This window comes from Pezoporus flaviventris, unplaced genomic scaffold (genome assembly GCF_033815535.1).
Source record: "Pezoporus flaviventris isolate CSIRO_AGI_PZ_B2104156 unplaced genomic scaffold, CSIRO_AGI_Pfla_v1 ptg000025l, whole genome shotgun sequence".
NCBI classification, from domain to species: domain Eukaryota; kingdom Metazoa; phylum Chordata; class Aves; order Psittaciformes; family Psittacidae; genus Pezoporus; species Pezoporus flaviventris.
The window spans coordinates 17608988-17632855 of record NW_026892573.1 but is presented as its reverse complement, the minus strand read 5'-3'; the positions used below and the strand labels follow the sequence as shown (position 1 = coordinate 17632855).

Here is a 23868-nt window from a genome sequence, read left to right as displayed (position 1 = left end):
AGCAAAACAATTATTTAAGGCCAAAACTCAAAAGTATTTCAAAGCATCAATGTTCACTTAAACAGGAGATAAATACAGGTTACCTACCTTTACGAAGCAGGACTTCAGGAGCAATATAATTAGGAGTTCCAACTAATGAGTGGGCTAGACATCTCTGATGCTGCTTCTTAGCTCTTTGTTCCAATGTCTTCAGCCTATCTCCACATCTACAATTGGACACATCATCCCAAAGATCACTGGGCTCCATGCTGTCTTGCCTGATATGGCTCCCTTTGAAACGGGAGAGAAAATTTACATTCATGGTCATAAAACACAACACACAGAGAAAAGCATTTATCTACTTGTGCTATCTTCTACTCTCACTGAAGAACAGCATTTAGAATTTAAACCCAAGGCATTTCCTTTTGCCCTCCCCTTTGCAACTGGTTTTCCATAACCAGCCAAACGTCTCTGTCTCAGTGCAAGGAAACAAATGGGAAATACCGAACAATGGAATATATTTAGGTTAACTATACCAATTGTTTATGGCCTTTTTGCCAACAGATGCTCATACTCCTCAATGGCACATACAGGAGGTGCTTGGACTAGTTCAAATATATGATTAAATTTTTTCACCATCAAAAGACACACCCCCTAAACAAGTACAAACTGAAAAACTGCTGCTAATGCAGTGGTCAGCCACATTACTGATAGGGATTTGAACATTATTGGAAACAAACAACTGGAAACAAACTAACTGAATGAGTCAGAGAGAGACAGAAACACCATATTGTCAACATACACACACCTCTGGCTTCTGAGATGGCATTTCTGCCAAGAGGTGAGTGTCTGTTTCCAAGTAAATAATGCAAAATACTATCACAAATGAAGACTACGAACACTACCTTTCTGATAGTATTTTGAATTGTGAGTCCACCTGAATCCAGTACACAGTCCAAAGTCAGTCAGTTTGATATGCCCATCAAGGTCTATCAGAATGTTGTCGGGCTTGATATCTCGATGAATAAATCCCATCTTGTGCACACTCTCTATAGCCAAAGTGAGCTCTGCAATATAAAATCTAGCCAGACGCTCTGGAAAGACCTCCATCCGAATCAGTAGACTCATCATATCCCCACCAGGGATGTAGTCCATCACAAAGTACAAGTTATCTTTATCTTGGAAGGAATAATAGAGTTTAACCACCCATTCGTTGTCTGCCTCAGCAAGTATGTCCCTCTCTGCTTTGACATGAGCCACCTGGTTCCGGTTGAGCACATCTTTCTTTCGCAGAGTCTTCATGGCATACAGGGCATGGGTATCCACTTTGCAGGCCAGACAAACCTCTCCAAATGCACCAATACCCAGAGTCTTGATTTTCACAAACATAGATTTGTCCATTTTGGCCCTTTTAAGTCTATTGTAGTTGGACTCCTTCTGGTAGAGAATTTTCCTCATTTGCTCCTGTTCTGCTTCACAAAGGCCAGCCTTTACAAAGGAAAGCAAACCACAAGGGCTAGTACTGTTACATTCATAGCAAGATAACAATAAACAAGCATTCCCAAAATGCATTTCTTAGACAACTTAATAACCAGAAAAGATGTATTCATAAGAGATACACTCTCTTGTCTGTCTGAGAATTCACTGCCCCCAGCTTGTCACCTGAATTTGCTGTGTCTGAGAATTGTCTGCCTTTCTCATTTGACCGAACAAAGAGGCATAGGGCAATACTGTCAGAGAAGAGAATTTAACACAACAAACCTGATCATGGGATTTCGTTTACACCTTTCAAGTGTGCACTTTGCCACTGCACTTCACCATATGTGTGTGCTCTGCAGTACAGCTTAACTTAAAACTGAAACTTACAGCTAGATGCAGCAGTCTGCTTTGTCCATGAATGGTTCTCCAGGACACCTCCCATTAACAGTTCCTACCTTGACTGCTGTTTGACTGCTGGTTTCTATGTTGTAATTAAGAAGCTGATTCTGACCTACACATTCCCAAGTGCCGTGGAAAGCATCTTCCTTAGAAACTGTTTTTCTTCCTCTGCCATATGCAGGCTCCAATCTCAAGGTCTGTAGATCTTCTGACCATCTGTTCTATAAATTTCCCTTTATTCCCTCCCAAAATATGTGCACATAACCCTCAGGTCTGATCTCTCCTCCTCTCAGCCACTGCAGCCCAGAGCAGCTGGGTATCCACTAGTGTTATTTCCCCCTAAAATGTATTATTTCCCCTCTGGACCTAAGCTGTAAAAAAGCTGGCTTGTCTTCCTCCAGTCCCTCAAAAGACTCCAAGTAACTGCAAGTAACATTTCACATGGCTGCAGGGAGAGAGCTCCTGAAAAAGGGAGAAGCAGCAGTGTCCAACCAGACTTTCCCCACTCTTCAAGACAGAGCCTGCACACTGCCAACTTTAGTGCCTGCTTCCTCCTGAAAGCCACCAGTGGCCTCCACCAGCAGAAGCCCCTGGGGCTGAACTCCAGGATCTTCTAAAATTTCCTCCTCTGCAGCATGCCCCTTTCATTCTGCATAGCCCATTTCCAAACCCCTGAATTAAATGGCATCAACTGAACCACTCTGAGAGGAAGAGTAGTGCCTGGTGAGAAGGCGCAATGGGGAGGACGGTGGAGGGAAGTGGACTGACGAGCAGGCTAGAGACCCAACTGTACACCATACTGCTGCTCAGAGTGATATAATTTCACATCTGTAGTCTAGGTCTTTAAAGATGAATGTGGGCAGTTAGCCTATGCAATGAGATGCCTGCCATATAAAAATGCAATCTGTATGAATTAAGGATGGAGGAGGTCTGCAGAAACTTGCAGAACAGGTAGGATGAATTTTCAGACTGCAGGCACAGCCAAATCAAACAAATAATCTTGTTTTTAAAAAGTAAGGCAAGTACATCAATCCTTAATAAAGGAAGCATTTATTGTTTTAAGGTAAAATAATTAGTGTGTTGTGTTCCTGGTTCGTTCTAGAATAATGCAATATTCAGATAGCCAAAATCTCCTGTGTGCATTATTCCAGCCAGTGATGAGGTTGCTAGGGGAAAGAGTTACTTTTGTTTAGAGCTGAATTATCTCTGGGATATGAAGTGAGGGAAAGGCAAAGAGTCAGGAAGAGAAGAACAAGCACAATTATTTGCTGCTTTACTTCTCTAAAGATCATCCCCTGTCTCAATCTCAGGAAAACATCCCCTAAATCCAAGCAACACAACACAATCTGTACTTGCAGTGAGGACAGACTATTACCTGTCACTAAAATGCCAGCCTTTCAAGTGATTTTTAGAAGCACATTTCTTCTATTTTAACTCAACAAACAAACTGCCAAGTTTTCTGGAGCAACATGAGCACCAAACTAATTGACTCTGGAAACTGACTGTGCTGCAGAAGATCAAGTAGTTAATTATTATCCATTATGCATAAATAATAAAAGTTAATAGTTTTTCTTAGAATTTATCCTTCAATACAGAAGTAGACTCGTCATATTCTTGTCACGTCTGGAAAAAAAACAAAACTCTTCCACTTCTAAAAATTAAAACCAAACCTGCCAGAACAAGCATCAGAACTTGGCAGCTTTCTATTCAGCAGCCCTGCCAGTGAATCTCCTTAGGTTTGAGCACTACAATGAGGTGTGAAACATGCTCTCTCACCTCCCAGAGATCGCCTCCCAGAGAACCTGCTTCTAGAACAAGTTCCAACAAGGGTCCCAAGATCAGGTCAAACTGGCTGAGATACAATTACTTGCACGATATTATTACTTATGCGGGTTTAACTGACAACTTCCAGGCAAGTATTACACATTCATCTGAAAATATGGCACAGTGAATATCCTACCACATTGAACCAGGCTTTGGTGAATGAGAGGCGATCATGGAACAGGGAGGAAGAATTGAGGCAAAGGGAAAACCTTTTTCAGAGTTTTGCAAAAGCTCCCAAAGTACTGCCAGTTATCCCAGCTCCAGCCTGGTTTCTGAGGTCTTGCCTAAGCAAGCCTAACACTCTCCTAGTATGGGAGGTTTTGCTTTATTTTACTTTATGGTATGAAGATACACTTTTTCACATCTCAAGTTTTTCAAACAGCCTCCCAGACCTGCACCCATGCTTTTAAGTGAAAACAGCCTGGTATAGGGAGGTGCTGGATACCTACGCTACTTCCAGTGCCTTTATAATTTTTTGACTAATTAAAAATGGTAATAATCAACGTGACCACATTAGCTTTTATCATAACAAAACAAGAATTACTTTAGCCATTTCTTGCTCCAACTGCAATCTTCTGTTAATTTTCTGCTGGTAGGTCTTTATGACATTTTCTACATGTTGCTCCATGTAGAACTTGAAGGCAAATGGTGAGTAGCTCTTTATTCGGGATTCTCGCTTTTCCTCATCTTTGCCATTTTTTCGCACAGGCACTGGAGATGTCTGAATCTGCTTTTTGTCCTTACTTGGCTTTTCAGCTTTGGTGTTCTTGCAGCTTTTATCATTTCGCTCACTGTTCTCCTCAACCTTATTGCACATTGAATTGGGGACTACACGGAGAGTCTGCTCTACGCCTATGCATAAGCAGTTGACATCAAATTGCTCAGAGCCACCAGGAAGTAACAAGTGTTTCGGATATGGTGGTGGTGGACATCGCAGCTCCTGGTTACCATAATCTATGTCTAGCTGATAGGCATTAGGTGCTCCAACAGGTGGCACATGCTGCTCAATGATCTCCAAGCCATCCACAGCCGCTGCCTGTGCAGGTAACCAAGCAGGGTGGGAAGGTCCCACTGCAGTCTGAGGCTCAGGTCTCATCACTCGCATGCTCTTCACTGGCTGAAGAATATGAGCAGATGTGACTGTTGTGATCGTATTTGGAGACGTAATTGAAGGATCAGGTTTTCCTGGAGGAACCTGTCTTATAGACACTGTCACTTGCGGCTGTTGCTGGTGGTTGTTGAAAGAGTTTGCTCTGCTTGGCATTGTGGCATCAGGTCTGAAGGATACATGCTGCCGTGGAGATGTTTCTATTCCTGGATTTTGTAAAGAATCTCGGCGTGATGGTGTTGCTGCTTGCCACTGCTGAACTTGAGGATTATTCATGTCATAGAGGTCCATGTTTAGGCTATTTCTAGATGGAGTTAATAGATTTTGTGGTGGACTGTCTGAAAAATCATTGGCAAAGGCTGGACCTCTGGATATCACATGCATTTGATGAGAAGAAGGACTTGTCTGTTTGTGATGAGAATGTGACATATACAAGGTTGCTGGTGCCTGCTGAAACGCATGACCAGAATTATTCTGAACAACTGCCCCTTTATTTGGGAGATTGGCGTATCCTCCCTCCTGCTGCATCTTGTTTTGGAAGGATGGACTCCGCTGAACACCATACCCCATAGGTTCCCCCTGCACCATCATGTGCTGCCTACTGTAATGTTGGGTATTGGAGCCATGGGATGCCTGTAGCTGCAATGCTTGACTACTGTGATTAGCTACTGGATAATTCATCACAGAAGGTTCAATATTTGAAGGGTATGTTTTCTGCTGATGGCTTGTTGGTGTGCTGTGAGTGCCTACTCCAGAGGGTCGCTGTACAGGAGCATTCATAGCTGTAGACTGTGAAGCAGAGATTAAATAGTCCATGTATGGCCTCGGAACTTCAGTAAGCATATTTGCACCTTCTGCTCCAAAGCCTGTCCCTTCATAGGCTGCATTACTGATCTGATGGTAGGACGGAAAAGACTCGTTTGATCCTTCAAAGCTTGGCCTGCGGGTTACATTATTTGGCACAATACCCTTTCCTTTACAAAAGAACACAGAAGAATGTTAGGAAACAGTTCAGGTGAACCAATTACTTTCCATTACTCACCCATCTATACATACATACAGACACACACACACACACAAGCGCAGGCACACTGCGTAGGGAGTATGTATTATAAAAACACCTTCCAAAATGTAAATTAAGCACTCTGAACATTTAAAGTTACAGGTGCCAAGTATTATTATTGATAATGAGCTACTGGCCCACAGCACTGCTCATGCCAGGAATCATCAGGGAGTCCTATCAAATCACAAAAATAGAAGCACAAATTCCTGAACTATGGAATCATCGGATCACACTACAGCTTGGTTTGTAAAGCTGGACCAGTATCACCAGTCATTGCTCACAGACAGGAGGAAGCTACAGAGCAGGGGGTTAAGTACAGCACCAACAAGGGAAAAAAACCTCCCAGTAGTACTCTCAATAAAACTTAAAAGTCAACACTACTGCAAGCTACTAGAGCATCACATAGGGCACATCTTCTGTACAGTGAGCTCACTTCTCACACTGGAGATCTGTCTACATCTTTCTGTTCCACTGTTCTCCTCAAAAATCCGTTTCCCTCTCCTTCTTTTACAGCAAAGGCTGCATACAGTTTGTCCTGTATTCTTTTCAATATGTTGGATTCAAAATATCCTCTCATATTTACTACTCATCTTCCATTTGTTTGGAAGTCAGATCTTTCAGGGTGTCAACATGTTAATCTTAGCTGGAAGAATGTGCAGAGACAAGAGAGCAGCATTCCTACAATGGAAGTGTTAACGGCAATTTTCATCAGTTCTTTGAGTGAGGACAAACTGCAGGTATATAAAGCACTGGTTGCGCTAAAAAGACAAGGGGTGACTGTGCTGTCACTATTTTTATAGAATCATAGAATAGTTAGGGTTGGAAAGGAAGATCATCTAGTTCCAACCCCCCTGCAGTGGGAAGGGACACATCACACTAAACCATGTCACCCAAGGCTCTGTCCAGCCTGGCCTTGAACACTGCCAGGGATGGAGCATTCACAAATTCCATGGGCAACCCATTCCAGCGCCTCACCACCCTTACATTAAAAAACTTTCTCCTTATCCAATCTAAACTTTCCCTGTTTAAGTTTTAACCTGTTACCCCTTGTCCTGTCACTACAGTCCCTAATGAAGAATCCTGCCCCAGCATCCCTATAGGCCCGCTTCAGATACCGGAAAGCTGCTATGAGGTGTGCACGCAGCGACCATGACGTCCCTTCTCTTCTCCAGGATGAACAGCTCCAAATTTCTCAGCCTGAAGAATGGAGCATCCATACAGGAGGTGCTCCAGTCCCCTGATCATCCTCGTGGCCCTTCTCTGGACTTGTTCCAACAGTTCGATGTCCTTTTTATGTTGAGGACACCAGAACTGTACACAATACTCCAAGTGAGGTCTCACAAGAGCAGAGTAAAGGGGCAGGATCACCTCCTTCAACCTGCTGGTCACACTCCTTTTGATGCAGCCCAGGATACGGTTGGCTTTCTGGGCTGCAAGTGCACACTGAAGCCGGCTCATGTTCATTTTCTCATCAAGTCCTTCTCCACAGGGCTGCTCTGAATCTCTTCTCTGCCCAATCTGTAGCTGTGCCTGGGATTGCTCCGACCCACGTGTAGGACCTTGCACTTCTCATAGTTATACTTCATAAGGTTGGCATCACCCCACCTCCCAAGAGTGTCAAGGTCCCTCTGGATGGCATTCCTTCTCTCCAGCCTATCAACCAAACCACACAGCTTGGTGTCATCAGCAAACTTGCTGAGGGCGCACTCAATCCCACTGTCCATGTCACCGACAAAGATGTTGAACAAGACTGGTCCCAACACCGATCCCTGAGGGACACCACTCGTTACTGGTCTCCAGCCGGACATTGAGCCATTGACCACAACTCTTTGTGTGTGGCCATCCAGCCAGTTCTTTATCCACCGAGTGGTCCATCCATCAAATTGATGTCGCTCCAATTTAGAGACAAGGATGTCATGTGGGACAGTGTCGAATGCTTTACACAAGTCCAGGTAGATGACATCAACTGCTCTCCCCCTGTCCATCAGTTCTGTAGCCCCATCATAGAAGGCCACCAAATTGGTCAGGCAGGATTTCCCCTTAGTGAAGCCATGCTGGCTGTCACCAAGCACCTTGTTGTTTTTCATGTGCCTTAGCATGCCTTCCAGGAGAATCTGCTCCAAGATTTTGCCAGGCACAGAGGTGAGACTGACTGGTCTGTAGTTCCCCAGATCATCCATTTTCCCCTTCTTGAAAATGGGGGTTATATTTCCCTTTTTCCAGTTGTCAGGAACTTCACCTGACTGCCATATTTTTTTTAAATATAATGGGCAGTGGCTTAGCAATTTCATTTGCCAGCTCCTTCAGGACCCGCGGATGGATCTCATCAGGACCCATGGACTTGTGCATGTTCAAGGTTTTTAAGAAGGTCTCGAACCAGATCCTCTCCTACAGTGGGCCCAAGGTCTTCATTCTCACAGTCCCTGTGTCTGCCTTCCAAGACTTGGGTGGTGTGGTCAGAGCATTTCCCAGTGAAGACAGAGGCAAAGAAGTCATTCAGAACCTCAGCCTTCTCCAAATCCAGGGTACCCACTTCTCCTAGTAGCTTCCTGAGGGGGCCCACGTTCTCCCTAGTCTGTCTTTTATTTGCTATGTACCTGCAGAATCCCTCCCTGTTATCTTTAACATCCCTTGCCAAGTTTAATTCTAACTGGGCCTTAGCTTTCCTAACTTGGGCCCTAGCTTCCTGGACAACATCCCTGTATTCTTCCCAGGCCACCTGTCCTTGCTTCCACCTTTTATAAGTTTCTATTTTCCTTCGAAGTTTCCTCAGCAGCTCCTTATTCATGCAAGGAGGTCTCCTGGCCCTCCTGCTGCACTTCCTTCTAGTCGGGATGCAGCATTCCTGAGCTTGCAGCAGGTGATCCTTGAACACCAACCCACAGTCGTGGGCCCCCCTGCCCTCTAGGGCTATATCCCATGGAACCTTACTAAGCAGGTTCCTGAAGAAGACAAAGTCTGCTCTCTTGAAGCCCAGGACTGTGAGCTTGCTGCACGCACTTCTCACTGTCCTGAAGATCTCGAATTCAACCACCTCATGACCGCTACAACCAAGGCTGCCCTAGAGCGAACGGTTACGTTCCCCTTCAGTTTTCTTTAGCTTTCACAAGTCACAGGACCTGAACCATTTATGCCTAAATAATTTCCTTTTAAAATCTTGATTTCACAACTTCTGCAAGAACAGTGGCACTGACCTAACAGGCTTGCCCTCTAGACTGCAAGTTTTTCTGATTAATGCAATGTTCTGAAACGGAATCAAGCTGAACAATGTGCACATGGACAACTCCTGCCAAGCAGGTGAGTTGTACACCTGGCAGGGCTATGTTTGCTTCACTGTCTCCTACACTACTCCTGCTGAACACTGGCATCTACTACTTCTCACCAGCCACAATCCTCCTAGCTTATTGCAAGGAAGAAGAACACTATGCAAAAAAACAAAGTTCATTCTTACCTGGTGAGGTCTGCTTAATTACACGCACTATCTGTTCATTTCTAGGATCCAAGTAGCTCATCTTACTGATATACTCCAGAGCTGCTTCAATACTTCTGCTACCCGTCTGCTTCAGTGCTCGCACAGCCATCTCCTGTATAAAGCAAACAAGTATTGAATCACACTGAGACAAACCCCAAGCACTGTATTGCAGTTAAGTGTTCTTACAGCTATAGAAACATTTTCAAATTCACACCAGATCACAGCTGCCTGAAGCCAAATGGACTCATATTTTGAAAACATCTGCATGCCTTATACAACTCAAACATTAAAAGAAGAAAGTAACAAACACACAACCTACCCAGACTCTGGCAATTAAAGAAGCATCAAACTGTAATGTGCACTTTAAGATTCCTTAAAATAAAATTTGAATCAGATGTGGAAAAGGCAGCATAGTTTGACATAGGATGAAATAAAACAAAATACTTAGCTTTTGGAATTTGAGAGCATGGGTCTGAGTCACCTGAACACAATAGAAGTTTTTACCCTTTCACAGATGCCACAAGAAGCCAACTAGGTGAGGGCTGATTTCTGCTGACTAGTCACTGGGGAAGACAGACTGCTGCTGTGCAGCTGGGACATTCTCTATTTGAAAAACGACCAGGCGTACCAAACTGCATTTCACACTGTTATCTTTTTAGCTGTATTTTGTTGGGCACACATCCATCACTGAGAAGTTAATATGGGTGCCAGACACACAACCTGAAAACTAAAATTGGAATAAATATGAATGCTGTAGTTAAACTACACTAACACAACCACAGTTAGCATCCCCTGGTCTACGGCCAGCAAGTCACGTTCTCCTGCAGTTTTTTTATACTTTTACTTAAAGCTCAGGTATATAAAATACCTCATGGTATATAAAATACCTCTCAACAATGATTCTAGCTTCTGGTTGCAAAGCAAGATCCACACAAGGTTACACAGTCTTTTCTGAAATGACAGAGAAACTGAAATCCAGAGCTTTAACACTGAATTCAACTCACTGAACTTCACCCATTAATAAGTTCAATACCTAGTCAAAAGTAGTTGTTAAGCACCTTTCTATAATCACCTCCAAGAGGTAATTCATAAAACAGATATAACGGGAGATAAAGTGACCTTTGGTGGCAGAAGATTAGAGGGCTAATTTGAACTGGACTCTTCACTGACTTTGGATGAAATGGATGTCATTGTCAAGAAGAAGGGCTAGACAAGTGAACAATGAGGTGGACTGAGGCAGAATGGCAGTTCTCAGAGGGTTGTGGTCAGTGGTGCAGTCTAGTTGGGGATGTGTAACTAGTGGTGTCCCCCAAAGGTCAATACTGGGTCCAGTATTAAGTTATTCATCAGTGACTTGGATGAAAGGACAGAGTGCCTCATCAGCAAGTTTGCTGATAATACAAAACTGAGAGGAGTGGCTGGTACCTCAGAGTGATGGGCTGTCATTCAGAAGGATGTGGACAGGCTGGAAAGATAGGCAGAGAGGAACCTTTTGAAATTCAACAAAGGCAAGGGCAGGGTCCTGAACCTGGGCAGGAATAACCCCCTGCACCAGTACAGGCTGGGTGCTGACCTCTTGTAAAGTAGTGCTGTGGAGAGGGGCCTGGGGATCCTAGTGGACAACAAGTTGCCCATGAGCCAGTAATGTGCCCCTGGGGCCAAGAAGGCTAATGGTATCCTAGCCTGTATTAGGAAGAACATTGACAGCAGGTGACTCTCCCTTCTCTTCTCAGACCTGGTGAGGCCTCACCTGAAGTGCTGTGTCCAGTTCTGGGCTCCCCAGTACAAAAAAAAGACATGATGCTCCTGAAGCAGGTCCAGTGAAGGGTTACTAGAATGATTAAGGGTCTGGAGCATCCCTCATATGAGGAAAGGCTGAGGGAGCTGGGCCTGTGCAGCCTACAGAGGAGAAGGCTCAGGGTAATCTGGTTAATGTGTGCAAGTATCTGAAGGGAGGGCTGTCAAGAGCATGGTGCCAGACTCTGTAGTGCCTGATGATCTTAAGGTCCTTTCCAACCCTAACGATTCTATGATTTTATGATAGGACAAGAGGCAATGAGTATAAACTAAAACATAGAAAGTCCCATCTGAACATGAGGAAGAACAACTTCACTGTGATGGTGACTGAGCCACAGAGGTTGTGGAGTCTCCTTCCTTGGAGATATTCCAAGAGCTGTCTGGACACAATCCTGAGCATTGTGTTCTAGGTGGCCCTGCCTGAGCAGGGAGGTTGGACTAGATGACCTGAAGTGGTCCCTTCAACCTGAACTATTCTGTGATTCTGTGAGTCACCTGCAAACACCAGTAACCTATTACCTTGCGACCTCACTGCTGTTTTTAGGGTAATACCGCCATCACAACCTGCCCACTGAGCGCTGATCTGATGGATTTTGTGCCTTCCTGGCTTGGCTTACCACCTGCAGAAGTGACCCCTGGGTTGGCACAAGCACACCTCTCCCATGGGTCAGTTCTGTGCACTGGCACTCAGGTAGCCCCAACATGTATAACCCTTTCCCACACCATCTAGAGCGAAGACCAACTTTGTTTGCCTGAACTGCATGTACATGTAACATACTCGCTGAGTGTTTACTTTGCAAGGGAGGATCGTCTCAGATGACGCTAATTCACACTTAGCACAGACCCACACGCTGGCACTTGGCATTCTGCTTTGCTTAGCTCAGTCCCCTCCTATTCCCCCCAAAACAGCAGCATATTCTCCATTACTCAGAGGTTCTGCTTGGGGAATAGCTATAGCAAGACTGAATATTTTTCATACAATTTATGACTCATAATTCATAGAAAGGCAGCAGTTGGTTTCACATTTCCAATAGCTGAAATATTTCACTGGCATCTACACATTACTAAGGGCAATTTTAAATCAACAGAAAACTATTATGTATGAAGGAAAGAATTTCCCACAACTTTTTTTTCCTCCCTTTTTTTCTTCTTCTGGATACATTTCTAAAGTATTAGCAAATTCGCATCCTAGTGCTCACCATTCCCATCACCCAGGGACTCTGGGCTTTACAGCCCAGTTCCACAGGGCTGCTAACACACTCTGCCTATTTACACCAGCTGGATCTAGCCTTAAATCACAAGTCTTGAAGTTTCCTAAATCAAATGTGCTCCATATGCACATTTGTGCTGGCTCGGATGTTCAGATTTTTTTGTTTTTGTCTGCAATGGAGTACAGAAAGAACATATGCTTGGTAAACAACTGCCTTAATGATTAATAAGACAGCCCATATAATCAGTTTTCCCTCAGCTGTATACAATTCAAAGCAGATAAAATAGGTTATTTTTTTTATCACCAGGATAGTGGTATAATCTCTGAAAACAATCCCCCTCCCTACTGTGGCACTACTTCTTCCTCTTTTGCCACTGCTTATGTCAGATAAGCAGAGTAAAAATGACACTGGTCTATTTGAAGCAGCATGTTCTACCTTCAGCAGACACATTACGGGATTCACATTTAAACTTCAGGTTTAATGGGAGACGAAAAACCAATACATTTCACTGTGGGCCGTATGCTAACCTAAGAGGGCCAGCAAGAGCTCAGGACCAGCAGCAGTCTTACCCCTAACAAGCCCCCAGTGCAGCAGAGCCCAGTGCTCCAGCTCACTGCTACTCATCTGTCATTAAGTCAGCTCCCATCCTCCAGAGGGTTTCCTCATTACATACCATGTTTGCTTAGCATCCACATTACTACTGGAAAAAATGAAGTAGGCTTTTTTGTGGCTCAAAAGAACACCTGTGACTCCTCATACACCACCCTATACCTCTGGCACTTTGCCCTGTAGCTATCGTAAGACACCAACAGCCTCAGTTTCTGATGCTGGTTCACAAAAGCGTCGTGGCATCTCCAAGCAGACAGAGAGCAACCAACAAAAATTAAACATTCCACACAAAAAAGGAAAAAGTTTTTCTCAGAGACAGATCACACATAATCATAATTCTCCACCCAGGAGACAAATGCCTCTGAGGGCACATGATACTCAGGAAAGTGGAGGGCAGCAAGGAGCTCCATCACTGTTAACAGTGGCCTTTGGCCTCGTCTGCATTGTTTTTCACATTGCCATCCTCCATGCTCACAGCTTTCTCTCTCTGACAGCCACCTGAAAAGGGTTTTATTCATTTGAGCACCTTTTCATCAGGGATGGGCAACAAGCTGATGTATGGCTGGGACTTGGAGGGTGTGCCTGATGCCCAAGGCAGCTGCTGGCTAATGGGGCATGGTGGCCCTCTCCTTCCTGTATTCAACAGTGATGAGGTTTGCTGAGTGAGGGAGTGTGGCTGGGACAAGGTAGCAAAGGTCTGGCCTCCAGGATCCTGCTGAAGGGGAAGCTGCCTCCCTGCTGGCAGCAGGACCAGAGCCTGTGCTGCATTTGCTGGAAATCAAAATAAGGACTCTTCTGAGGGATGGGAAGAAGGGCAGAAATGGATTAAGCAGTGTCAGTAACAACACTTGTTGGAGAGTGCAGGCTTAAGTAAGATGGAGGGTGTTTGTAAGAAGCAGCAGAATGGCTCAAGGACAGAAATCAGTGCCAAAATCTTGCAAACTGATACTGCAGACAGTAGAAGGGCTGAGGAAACAAGAGACAAACACTGGGCAAGGATAAAAGTGCACAATTACATTGACACAGACAGAGTTGGCTTGATTTTATGCCTCTCTGAAGTAAGTACATTTTAGAAAGAGAAGGGAAAGAAGACCAGAAATGAGACATGAAAATAGTCCACTCAGAGCCATATCCAACACCAAAACATTCAAGGATGTACAGGATCAAATCCAGCTCCCTCTGAGGTCAATAAAGATATCCATTTACTGCAAGGTACGCTGCATCAGGCCCTTAGCGTCAGATGGTTTCCTTTTCGCCAGGCCAAACGCTGTGAGCCACAGTATGGGTTGAGAAAACAGCTGATAGCTGTGCTGTGCTAACCCCACAGCTACTGGCAGGCTGCAGGGAGAAACACAACCCACTGCCAGTGTACAGAAACAGCAATAGAACACAGTGGTTCTGGCTACAGCTCACTCTTTGCATTCTGTGTATTCCCTCTGGAGGATTCAAACTCCCTGTGCAGGGCTTTTATGCACCTTGTTGCTTCCAGACATCACGAGCTATTGGTGAAAAAATAAAACAGAAAAAGTAAAGGTGAAAAGCTACAAGGGGAAAATGTGCTTTTACAATTAACACTAATATACCTTTAATTAATGTTATAGCTGCAATATTAAAATGAGGCTTAAGTGGCCAGCCATGGACCTGGACAGATCTAATGGAAAACCAAATTCAGCCCATGAACAAAGAAGCAGACTGAAGCAACACTGCAGGATCCCAAAGCTGTGGGTTCACAGAGAAAAATGGGATGGAGGGTGTTTCCCAGCTAGTTCTTACAGAAGGCTACCCAAACCAGACTGCTACACAGTCAACACGCTCTCTGTTATTTCTGCAGTCTTGAGATAGTAGAAGGCAGCTTTCCACTAGATCTCAAGATTTTGCTAGAAGGAAGGCCACCTTCAAGTTCAAATGCTCAACAGCGAAAATCCTTGTTTGATGGTAAACAGATATTTGGATGTGTGCGCACACAGACTTCACCTTGCTCCGTGTGCTGTAGGCAATGTGAAAGGCTTTCCCCATGTTCCCCTCTTGCCTGGCTGCACTCCACCAATGCTGGCAGCTGCTTGCGTTCTTGCTGTACTACAGGGTTGTCCAGCAACATATTTCATTCAGAAAGCTCCTCGTTGCCAAGATGTATTTATTATCCAAGTGAAGATTGCACAAGAGGTTACAATAAGTAAGACTTTTTCCCAAGAACATTGTGTCTGAAGGAGACAATAGGTGCTCCAAGATTTGGCAAGGGGAATTAATCGCTAACAACAACAGAAATTCATTACTTGCCTTCCATTCACAAAGAAGGATGGGCGACAGATGCAGGAAACAGATACAGGTTCCCTGCGGAAGGGAAAAAAATAAAGCTCATGCCAGAAGAGATGATCCAGAATTGATTGCAAACCTTTCTGCAATAACCCACCATTGTGGGAATTTTCATTCATTACTTTAAACATGCAAACCCTAAGAAATTCAGGAAACAATGTGTAGAGTATGTTCTGTCAGGGTTGCTGCAGCCCCACTGAAACTTACTTTGCAACATTCTCTCTCTGTAATTATTCTCTAGTTGGATGCCACATCCAATTTTGTACTCTACTTTTGCTGTGCCTGTTTGCAGGTTGCAAACACCAGGGGCTAAATTTTGACCATGAATTCCCATGCCTAACTATAACTTAAAATATTCTAGCCACATCATTAAGACACCATCCTGAGAATCATTAGTGTTCTTCAGCTCTAGTCTATCAAAAAAGCAGGAGGAAATCAGCCCTGGCAGAAACCTACTGAATGTCCAGTGCTTTGCCACAGGATCACGTAGTCCACTCATAAGCTACGTAACCCATTCAGAAACTAACAGAGATTTATCTACCCACAGCTAGTGGGGGGCTTCTGCCTCCCTCCCCCCTGCTCCTGTTACAAAGCTCCTCCAAAGCTATACTGTGTTGGTTGTGAAAAATCTCCCTCTTCCTTTAGGCCTAAATTATGCAGAGTCAGTTTATTCCCTCTGCCTTTAGTCTTTTACTCCCTCTGCCATAGTTTTTTTACTTCAGCAGCTCTGCTGTTTCTACAGAGAGCCCCCTTCATCGAAAGCGGTACTTGCAGCTTGCCTTCCTGGACTAAACAAACTACCTTCTAGTTTTCTCTTGTAAAACAGTCTCTTCATTCTCTTTATCACTGTAGTAGCCCAGCTTTGCATGTATTCAGCCCTAGTCTGAACAATCAGACTAGGAGATGGTTTTGATAAGAGCTGCAAACACCACTCCTGATGACGTGCAAACAGTGGCAGAAAAGTTATCCTTGCGGTAAAGTCATTCCTTTGTTGATTTCAGCAGAGGAAGCTTAAGTTTGGGACTTTAATCCTGGCTTTTAGTCCCTGCTTGCAGCATTTCTACCCTTTAAGCTCCTGAATTTATTTTCAGTTCTGGTAGCACTCCAGCCCTTAAAGCCATCCATTATTTTAATTGGATGCTCTGATTAAAGAGCCCTGCTCTGCACTGACTGCGCGTTCCCACTTCACATTGTCAGAGTGCTTCCTTTCCTTTTTTAAATACCAGATTTATTAATGTTAAAAGCATGCAGAAGGGACACCCTGTGGTACAGAAACTTGGGGCAGACAGAAAAATAATACGGATAGGTGATGAAATATTAAGACTCGCTAAGGTAAATCACATCAACATATGAAAAAAATAACTGACTGTAAATTAGGAATGGGGAATTACAGGTAAGGAGCAACTTCAACCAGAAGGTTTTTATGTAAAATTTCAAAGGGATATTTGAAGAACTAACAAAGAGAGTATGTCTAAAAGATAGAGGCACGACTTTGGACATCATACAATGCTCTGGTAAACGTCCTATCAGAAGAAAAACAGATTAAAATAAAACTAACATGACATTTGCTGCCACACCACTGCTCATTCTGCTTGCCTTCAAACTCTTACAGTCTTTGTTTAGACACACACTCACCTACAGAAGGCAGGTGTATTAAATATCTTGTGTTTGTACAGCAACCAGTACAATGCAGTCCTGCTGCTGTTGTGTATATGGCAGTATGACAACTTATTATTAAAGGAAGGTAATTAAGTCCAGCCCAAAATATTCAACTTGGGGTATCAGGCAAAAAGATGTTGAAGGGCTAAAGTGTCAGTTCTCCTTGGTCCCAGGACAGAAACCCTTGTATTGCTCCCACCACAAACCATCACTGAAATAAGATTACCTTAATCCTCTAAACCAAGGGTTAGGCACATTTCCTACAGCTACGGAAGGAATGAGGCAAAATGAAACTAAAGTAACAAGAGATAAAGACGCATCTTTTGATGATCAAGGCAGCAACAGGGTAAGGGCAATGGGTTCAAACTAAAACAGGGGAAGCTCAGGTTAAATGTTAACTTCTTTACTGGGGGGGGGGGGGGGGTGATGAGGTACTGGAATGGGTTGCCCAAGGAAGTTGTGAATGCTCCATCCCTGATAAGTGTTCAAGGCCAAGTTGGACAGAGCCGTGGGCAACATGGTCTAGGGTGAGTTATCTCTGCCCATGGCAGAGGGGTTTGGAACTGGAAGATCTTAAGGTCCTTTCCAACCCTACCTATTCTATGTCTATGATTGTAGTTGCTCAAAATGTTTCCAGTATCTTTTCAGATTTAAAAGCTCTGGATGATTAAAAAGCAAACAAATGAAACTGACAAATAAAACCAGCATCTGAAATTTATCACATTGTATTTTATTTGCCCTACAGCTAATACAATGTTCTTTCACAAGTATCACAAAAAAAATAAAAATAGAAGTGCCATCATGACACCTCTCTACTGTTCTTTCCCAGCTGTTTTTCCTGAAGTTCATGACTAATGAAAGCTATTTAAGTTATTCCAAGAAAAGAAAAAACACTTTATAGACTTAGCAGCAGGGTACTTTTCAGGAACAGCCACCGTAGCACCTTCACTAACTTGGAAAGGGTGAGAAAAAAAACCCACAAGCTGAAAACAGTAACATGGAAATCTCACACAGCTCCTTAGCAGGTGTCTCAAAAGGCAACAGTTACATCAAAATACTTGTATTAACACTATGTGATTTATATCAAGTAGGAGCATATAACTTCTGTTTTCATTTTCCTGTTCTTTTAACTGAAATAACGTAGGACATTCTCCCACCCCAGCTGCTTATAAAACACACTGCGTTTGGCCATGGGTGTTTTTCACGGAGGACACCTGCCATTTTACACTACAGTCCTTGTGCTCCATGAGTTGTTCAAATATGACTTTTTGCATGAAAAGGAGATATATGAACTTCAGGCTATAAGCCAACCCAAGGTCCCAAAGACATTTGGAAATAAACCAAGCATGGCTGTTCAACATATTTCCAAACAAATGAAATGGTTTCAAACCAAATGGTGACTGAGTATTTGAAGATGCATTTGAAAATGGAGTATTTATAAGAAGGCACCTCCAAACAAAGAGCACATATGCAAACACCTCAAGAAGCTCTGATGAACGATTCAAGAGATGCAATCTGTTTAAAGCAAAAAAAAAAAACCCACATTGCAATGTCCATTTTCAAATCCAATCTAAGCAGACAATTCCTGTTGATGTCCCAGAGAGCATGTGTGCGTACATACAGATGTATGTAGATACTATGTCATGTCTGCATGTCTGTGTATGTGATTTTGTTGAAACTAATCTAACTTCAAGTAAACCTGTAATGTCTTTGAAAGCAATGAATTAAAAAAGACACAACACTGTCTTTCATGAAGAAATAAGGCTCTTATTTGCATCACCAGTTAGACAAGCAATTTCATTAGCTATATTTATATATACATTTATTATAGCATTTCTGGGAAGTATGTCAGGCACTCTGGAAAGGACAAGGCCTGCAGGAAGCTGGAAGAAGTCCTGCTACAGGCAGCAAACCTGCACTCTGCACGAAGCTCAAGTGTCATGGAAGAACAGTTACAAACAGGCATGGAAAGAGAGGCCATGGTATGAACAATAGTGGAAAGACAGTGAAAATAATCAAAAGCCATCAGGAATATAACTTTTTTTTTTTTTTTATCTTCCTTCTTCCACGTAGGCTGGGAAGCAAGAACACAGCCCAGCTGCTCGGTCCCAGCCACAACACAGACATGAAAGGAAGGGGAGGAGAGTGCAAAGAAACCCCATCACAGAGGCAGCTTAACAGACAGACCTGAGGAATAGTGATTAAGAGTCTATTCTCCCTGTCCTCCCTGGCCTTGGAAAAAGCACATCTATGGCTGAAGAGCTGGTGGTGGAAGCCTGGTTTCTCTAGATATTTGGTGGAGAGAGCGACACAATTAGCACCCAAGATACACAGTAACTTGCGGCCTACCTCAGGGGCTCTAATGCCCCTTTCAGAAGGTACTCACTCTTTTGCCCAACTTTTGACGGAGCACAGGCTCCTGATGTAGCAATCAAATTTGGCCAACAGTAACAGGCAGCAGTAATATTTCCCCAACTACAGAAAGCTCCGATTCTGGAAAACACACACTTTGCTTCAGACCTCACATCAGAACAGCGGTGTAAGGAATGAGCACACAGCATTCAGTTCTGAACGCATGTGGTACTCCAGGATTATCTATATACCAGAATTCACAGACCAGGTTTGCATTAATGGTAAAATAAAGGAGAGAGGAAAGTGTGTACTAGTAGATATTCACTGCTCGAGGTGGCTGTTAGCTGCACAAAATTCCTTCTACTGTAATGGTACCCAAAGCCTTCTGAGCTGTGCTGAGACCTACACAAACACAAGGGCAGAATCCTATTCTGAAGAGGATTTCTAATTTCAAACATAACAAAACAATTGTATATACAGCCATAATTGTTCCTCATTACTCTTTAAGTCTGCTCATTGGAGAGCTATTTAAACTATTTAGAGTTCAGTCTAACCAAATGACCCATGGTGGGTGCATCAACAGACAGAAAATTGCACAAATCATCTCATTAGCACTATTATGTGCTAATTCAGAAATCTTATACTGAGGCAAAATAATGTTATTTAAACAGCTTTTACAAACTACTGCATTGGCAGAGAAGCCTAAAAAGAGCTTTGCTTGCTTCATGTGCGCACAGGTCTGTACATAGCTTCCTCCCAAATCTCACACACAGGTCTGTACATAGCTTTTTCCCAAAGGTGCAATCTTACTTCCCTGAAATCCATTCACTTTAGTTACAGAACAGGGAACTTCCCACCCCCTACACACAGTCCACAGCAGGCTCAGGCTCAGCTCCAGTTCACTCCTGTCCCTTGACTGGCAGCCACTGTGCCTCAGCCACATGCCTTGCTTTAACCAGTGAAGATTAACCTGTTCCCACAAATCAAGTGGCACTATTCATCAATACTTTTAATACTACAGAGGTAACATAACACCCTACAAGAGCTTCTCAACTCTGAAGAAAGGGAAAAAGGTTCAAGTATAAGCAAATGAGCTGTCCCAAAACAAGAAGCATCATACTGTTCACTGAAAACCCCTTCCAGATTCCTGTTAACACCTTTCCATAACTGGTGTTACCAGTTATGTTACTAAACATGCCACGTCCTTTTCATATCAAGCCCAACACTGAGTGAGATCTGAGGCTTAAAACTGTAACTCAAGGAACAAGAGTTACCCATCTGGTACTCCAAATCAAATCATTTCTACGCAGTAGGGAAGTCCAAGCCTCTGTATTCAAGTGCAGAATTGTATTCTTGAATGCAACATCTCCCATTTTCCTGTCTTCTACATTCTTTATCTTAACAGTAAGGAACTGAGTTGACGTAGAGGGCAGTGAATCATTTCAGCAGCAACACTGAGCAGCAAGATTTCCCCAAGGTGATTAGCAGACAGTATCAGGTGTTACAGCCTTTGTAACTCAGAGGAAGACAAGCATGGGGCAACAATCTTCAAATACTTAGTCACCATTTGGTTTGAAACCTTCCTCTGGATCAGTATGATTTACGTCTTGAAAGCAATAATGGATTTAGAAACTGAATTTAAAGACAAGATTTAGCTTGAAAGGACAAGAATAGAAAGCATTTTCCTATCATTTCTTCAGAACTTGTATTGAAATCCTTAGGAGAGCAGGAGACATGTTATGCATGTCACCAATGCAATCAGAAAGTTCTCCCACCCAAGAGAAGGGGCAGACTTCAGCCAGACTAATTTTTCCTCATTCCACTTGTGCCTTTGTCTGATTCAGACTAATGAAACATGCAAATCTGGCCACTAGTGTTGACATTAATACCAATGTAAGAATTATAAGCCAATTTGAGAATATGAACAAACACTGCAGCACCCAGCAAAGAACCAATATAAGTTCCTCAGGAAAAAAATTGCCTTCAGGAACTGACTGATTCCACTGAAATCTCACAAACTCTCAACACGTGTAAAACAAGGTAAAGATACTCGCACAGAAGGCGCTCTCAAAGCTGAGCTAGAACTAGACCCAACCTCGAGGGAAAGGCACACCACACTGCAGAACAGCACTGCTGTTTTAAGAAAGGCACTGCTGTTTTAAGAAAGGCACTCCAGGATAGCTTCATTTCCAGTTGAGTACCAGGATCCTTATGCATGAAATCCAGCCATGAATAAAAACTAGCATCTGCTACTGTACATTGGAGGCCCAAGTGCATGTCACTACACTCAAGGCGTGCAGTCTTACAAACCAAAACCAAACCCCAAAATACTCCTGACATAATGCGTTTTAAATTACCAACATTAAGATGGCAGTTACAGCAAAAGCAACACTTTGTTGTGCAAAGGCCTTCTACCATTAAAGCAGTATGTAACCTCTTTTAAGTATTCTTTTGGGCTCTAGTCTAGGTCTTTGAAGTTCTTTCTCTCAGGTGGGGTCTTGTTGCAGTCTTAGTATTTTACTTATTAGTAACCAGATCACATTTGTGACAACAGGCCATCCCTGCACTCCTCCAGACCTGCTTTTCACATTCTGAGCTGTCACAATGATAACATGACTCCTTTCTACCAGCACCCATATACCCACATTCCCCCCTCCCTTTTGCTCCTTTTTTTTTTTTTTTTAGACGCAGTTTCTTACTCTATCAGGGCAGAAAAGTCAAGCTCAATAGAACAGCAGTTCAGTGAAGGTTTCATGACGAGCTTATTCCTCTTCATTAGCAGCAAGTGATGTGTTAGCTAATTTTATTGCTCATGTGCTAGCCAAAGATGCATTTGGCTGGCACTACATTTACAAGAATGCTACTTGTGTATCAAAGCATTTCTTTTCAGACACTAAGATGAGAGCTTCCCATTGCTCCTCCTTCTACTATAAACATACATATATATTGAGTTGTGCATAAAAGAGGATTTTTACAAATATTCACATAGCTTGCATATGATTTCTTAGCCAAACTGGATACAAGGGACTTGTAAACTAGGTATCCAGATTCAGCAAGATGAGTTATGAGGTCTGATGTCCAGGAATAAAGCCTCAAAGCACAGAAAAGAATTGTGTCAGAGCCTGGAAGGGCTTTTTGCACTGCCAAAGTCAGCTGTTCCCCAGAAAGTCGCATGGTGCTGCAAATCTGCAATGCTTTAGTACTGTTTATTACATTTCTCCATATCCGACTCTACAAACTGAATTTTGCATCTATTCCTGTTAATGGTTCCTCTGTCATTTTTGCTGAGTGATGCCTCCTTAGGGCATTACAAGTTTGCTTGTATTTCATCAGATTTTAACATTTTGAGAGTGATACATGTTTCCCCTCCTTTTTTGTAACTTTGCATGTTGGGGTTTGTTTGGGTTTGGGTTGCTTGTTGTTTTGGGTTTTTCTCGAGTTTTAAACCATTAGAACTTTCAAGTGTTTTTATAAACACTCCAAGGCAAGAAAAATTCAACTGAAGACAGTGAAATGAAGTCACCCATTCATGTTCAAGGTCAAAGAGTAATGTAATTTTCCAAACAAGGTTCAAGCATATTCCTGATACAGCCTTTAGAAGTTTAGGAGAGTGTTGTTCCCCTTAATTTTTCTTTGGGGAAGACTTTAACAGAACTATAAAGCCTCCAGGCTATCTGGCTGGAATGCAGTACCACTGAACTGTTCTCTCCTTTGAGGATTTATGCCACAATGGGACCCCAACTGACATCAAGCAGCAATGCACAGTCAAAAAGAAAAAAATATATCTGAGAAATAGAGCTCCCACTGGGAGACAGACGAAGGCCACTTCTCCCTCAGCCTCACAGTGCAACACAGCACATCCCACGTGACTGAAGAAATACCTGGGGTTTACCTTAATATTCCTAATATTTTTCAGTACAAGCACATACACACACACACACACATGCAGAATGCAAGTGTGCTGGGAAAGAAACTTGGCATAGTTATTGTTCAAAGAGTAGGAAGATGCAGAACTTTTCCATACAATACCATTTCTTAAACGCTTGTTGGCATTTTTTTAATTTTATATATTAATTGTAATGCTTCTTTTTAAAATTCCCATTCAAAAATACCCCTTTATTTCCCTGTATAACTACAGGTCCAAAAGTAAGAATTGCTGAACACCACTGACTGCCACTTAATGATTTCTAAGACTACAAAACCACCTTTTGTGCTTAAAGCTTTATATGATGGCCAGTAAAGCAGCCTCCTGCAGTTGCAAGATAAAACTCAACTCTACTAGTGCTAGAGGCTAAAAAGAAAAAGAGAAAGAAAAAAAAACAGCTGGATAACATATCTTAAGGTCAGGCTTTTTACATGTAAAGCAGCCGCAGCAGAATTATTCACATTCTTAGCACATAGCTGACCGGGACAAGATTCCACAGAGAGGTAAACAATTCCCCCAAGAGAGCAGCTGCATCTTCCTCAGCTCCTGAGCTACCGGGGGGGGGGGGGGGGGGGGGGGGAAGAAATGCCCACCAGGGCAAAACTGACCCTGGAAAGAAAATCAATGACTGCTTCTGCTCCATGGTAATGCTTTAACAACTGCTGTTTTTCTGTGCTC

At 43.1% G+C, this 23868-nt stretch overlaps 1 protein-coding gene across 2 annotated transcripts in view; it reads right to left on the bottom strand.

Annotated features, from left to right (window-relative positions):
* LATS2 (large tumor suppressor kinase 2) overlaps positions 1 to 23868 on the bottom strand; it is a 50955-nt gene that overhangs the window by 5668 nt on the left and 21419 nt on the right. For both annotated transcript variants that reach the window (XM_061457648.1, XM_061457647.1), the window contains exons 3-6: positions 9304 to 9436; positions 4226 to 5763; positions 885 to 1467; positions 88 to 270 (exon numbers count right to left, since the gene is read on the bottom strand). In XM_061457648.1, coding sequence (XP_061313632.1) covers positions 88 to 270; positions 885 to 1467; positions 4226 to 5763; positions 9304 to 9436 — 2437 coding nt within the window. The remainder of the gene's footprint in view (positions 1 to 87; positions 271 to 884; positions 1468 to 4225; positions 5764 to 9303; positions 9437 to 23868) is intronic.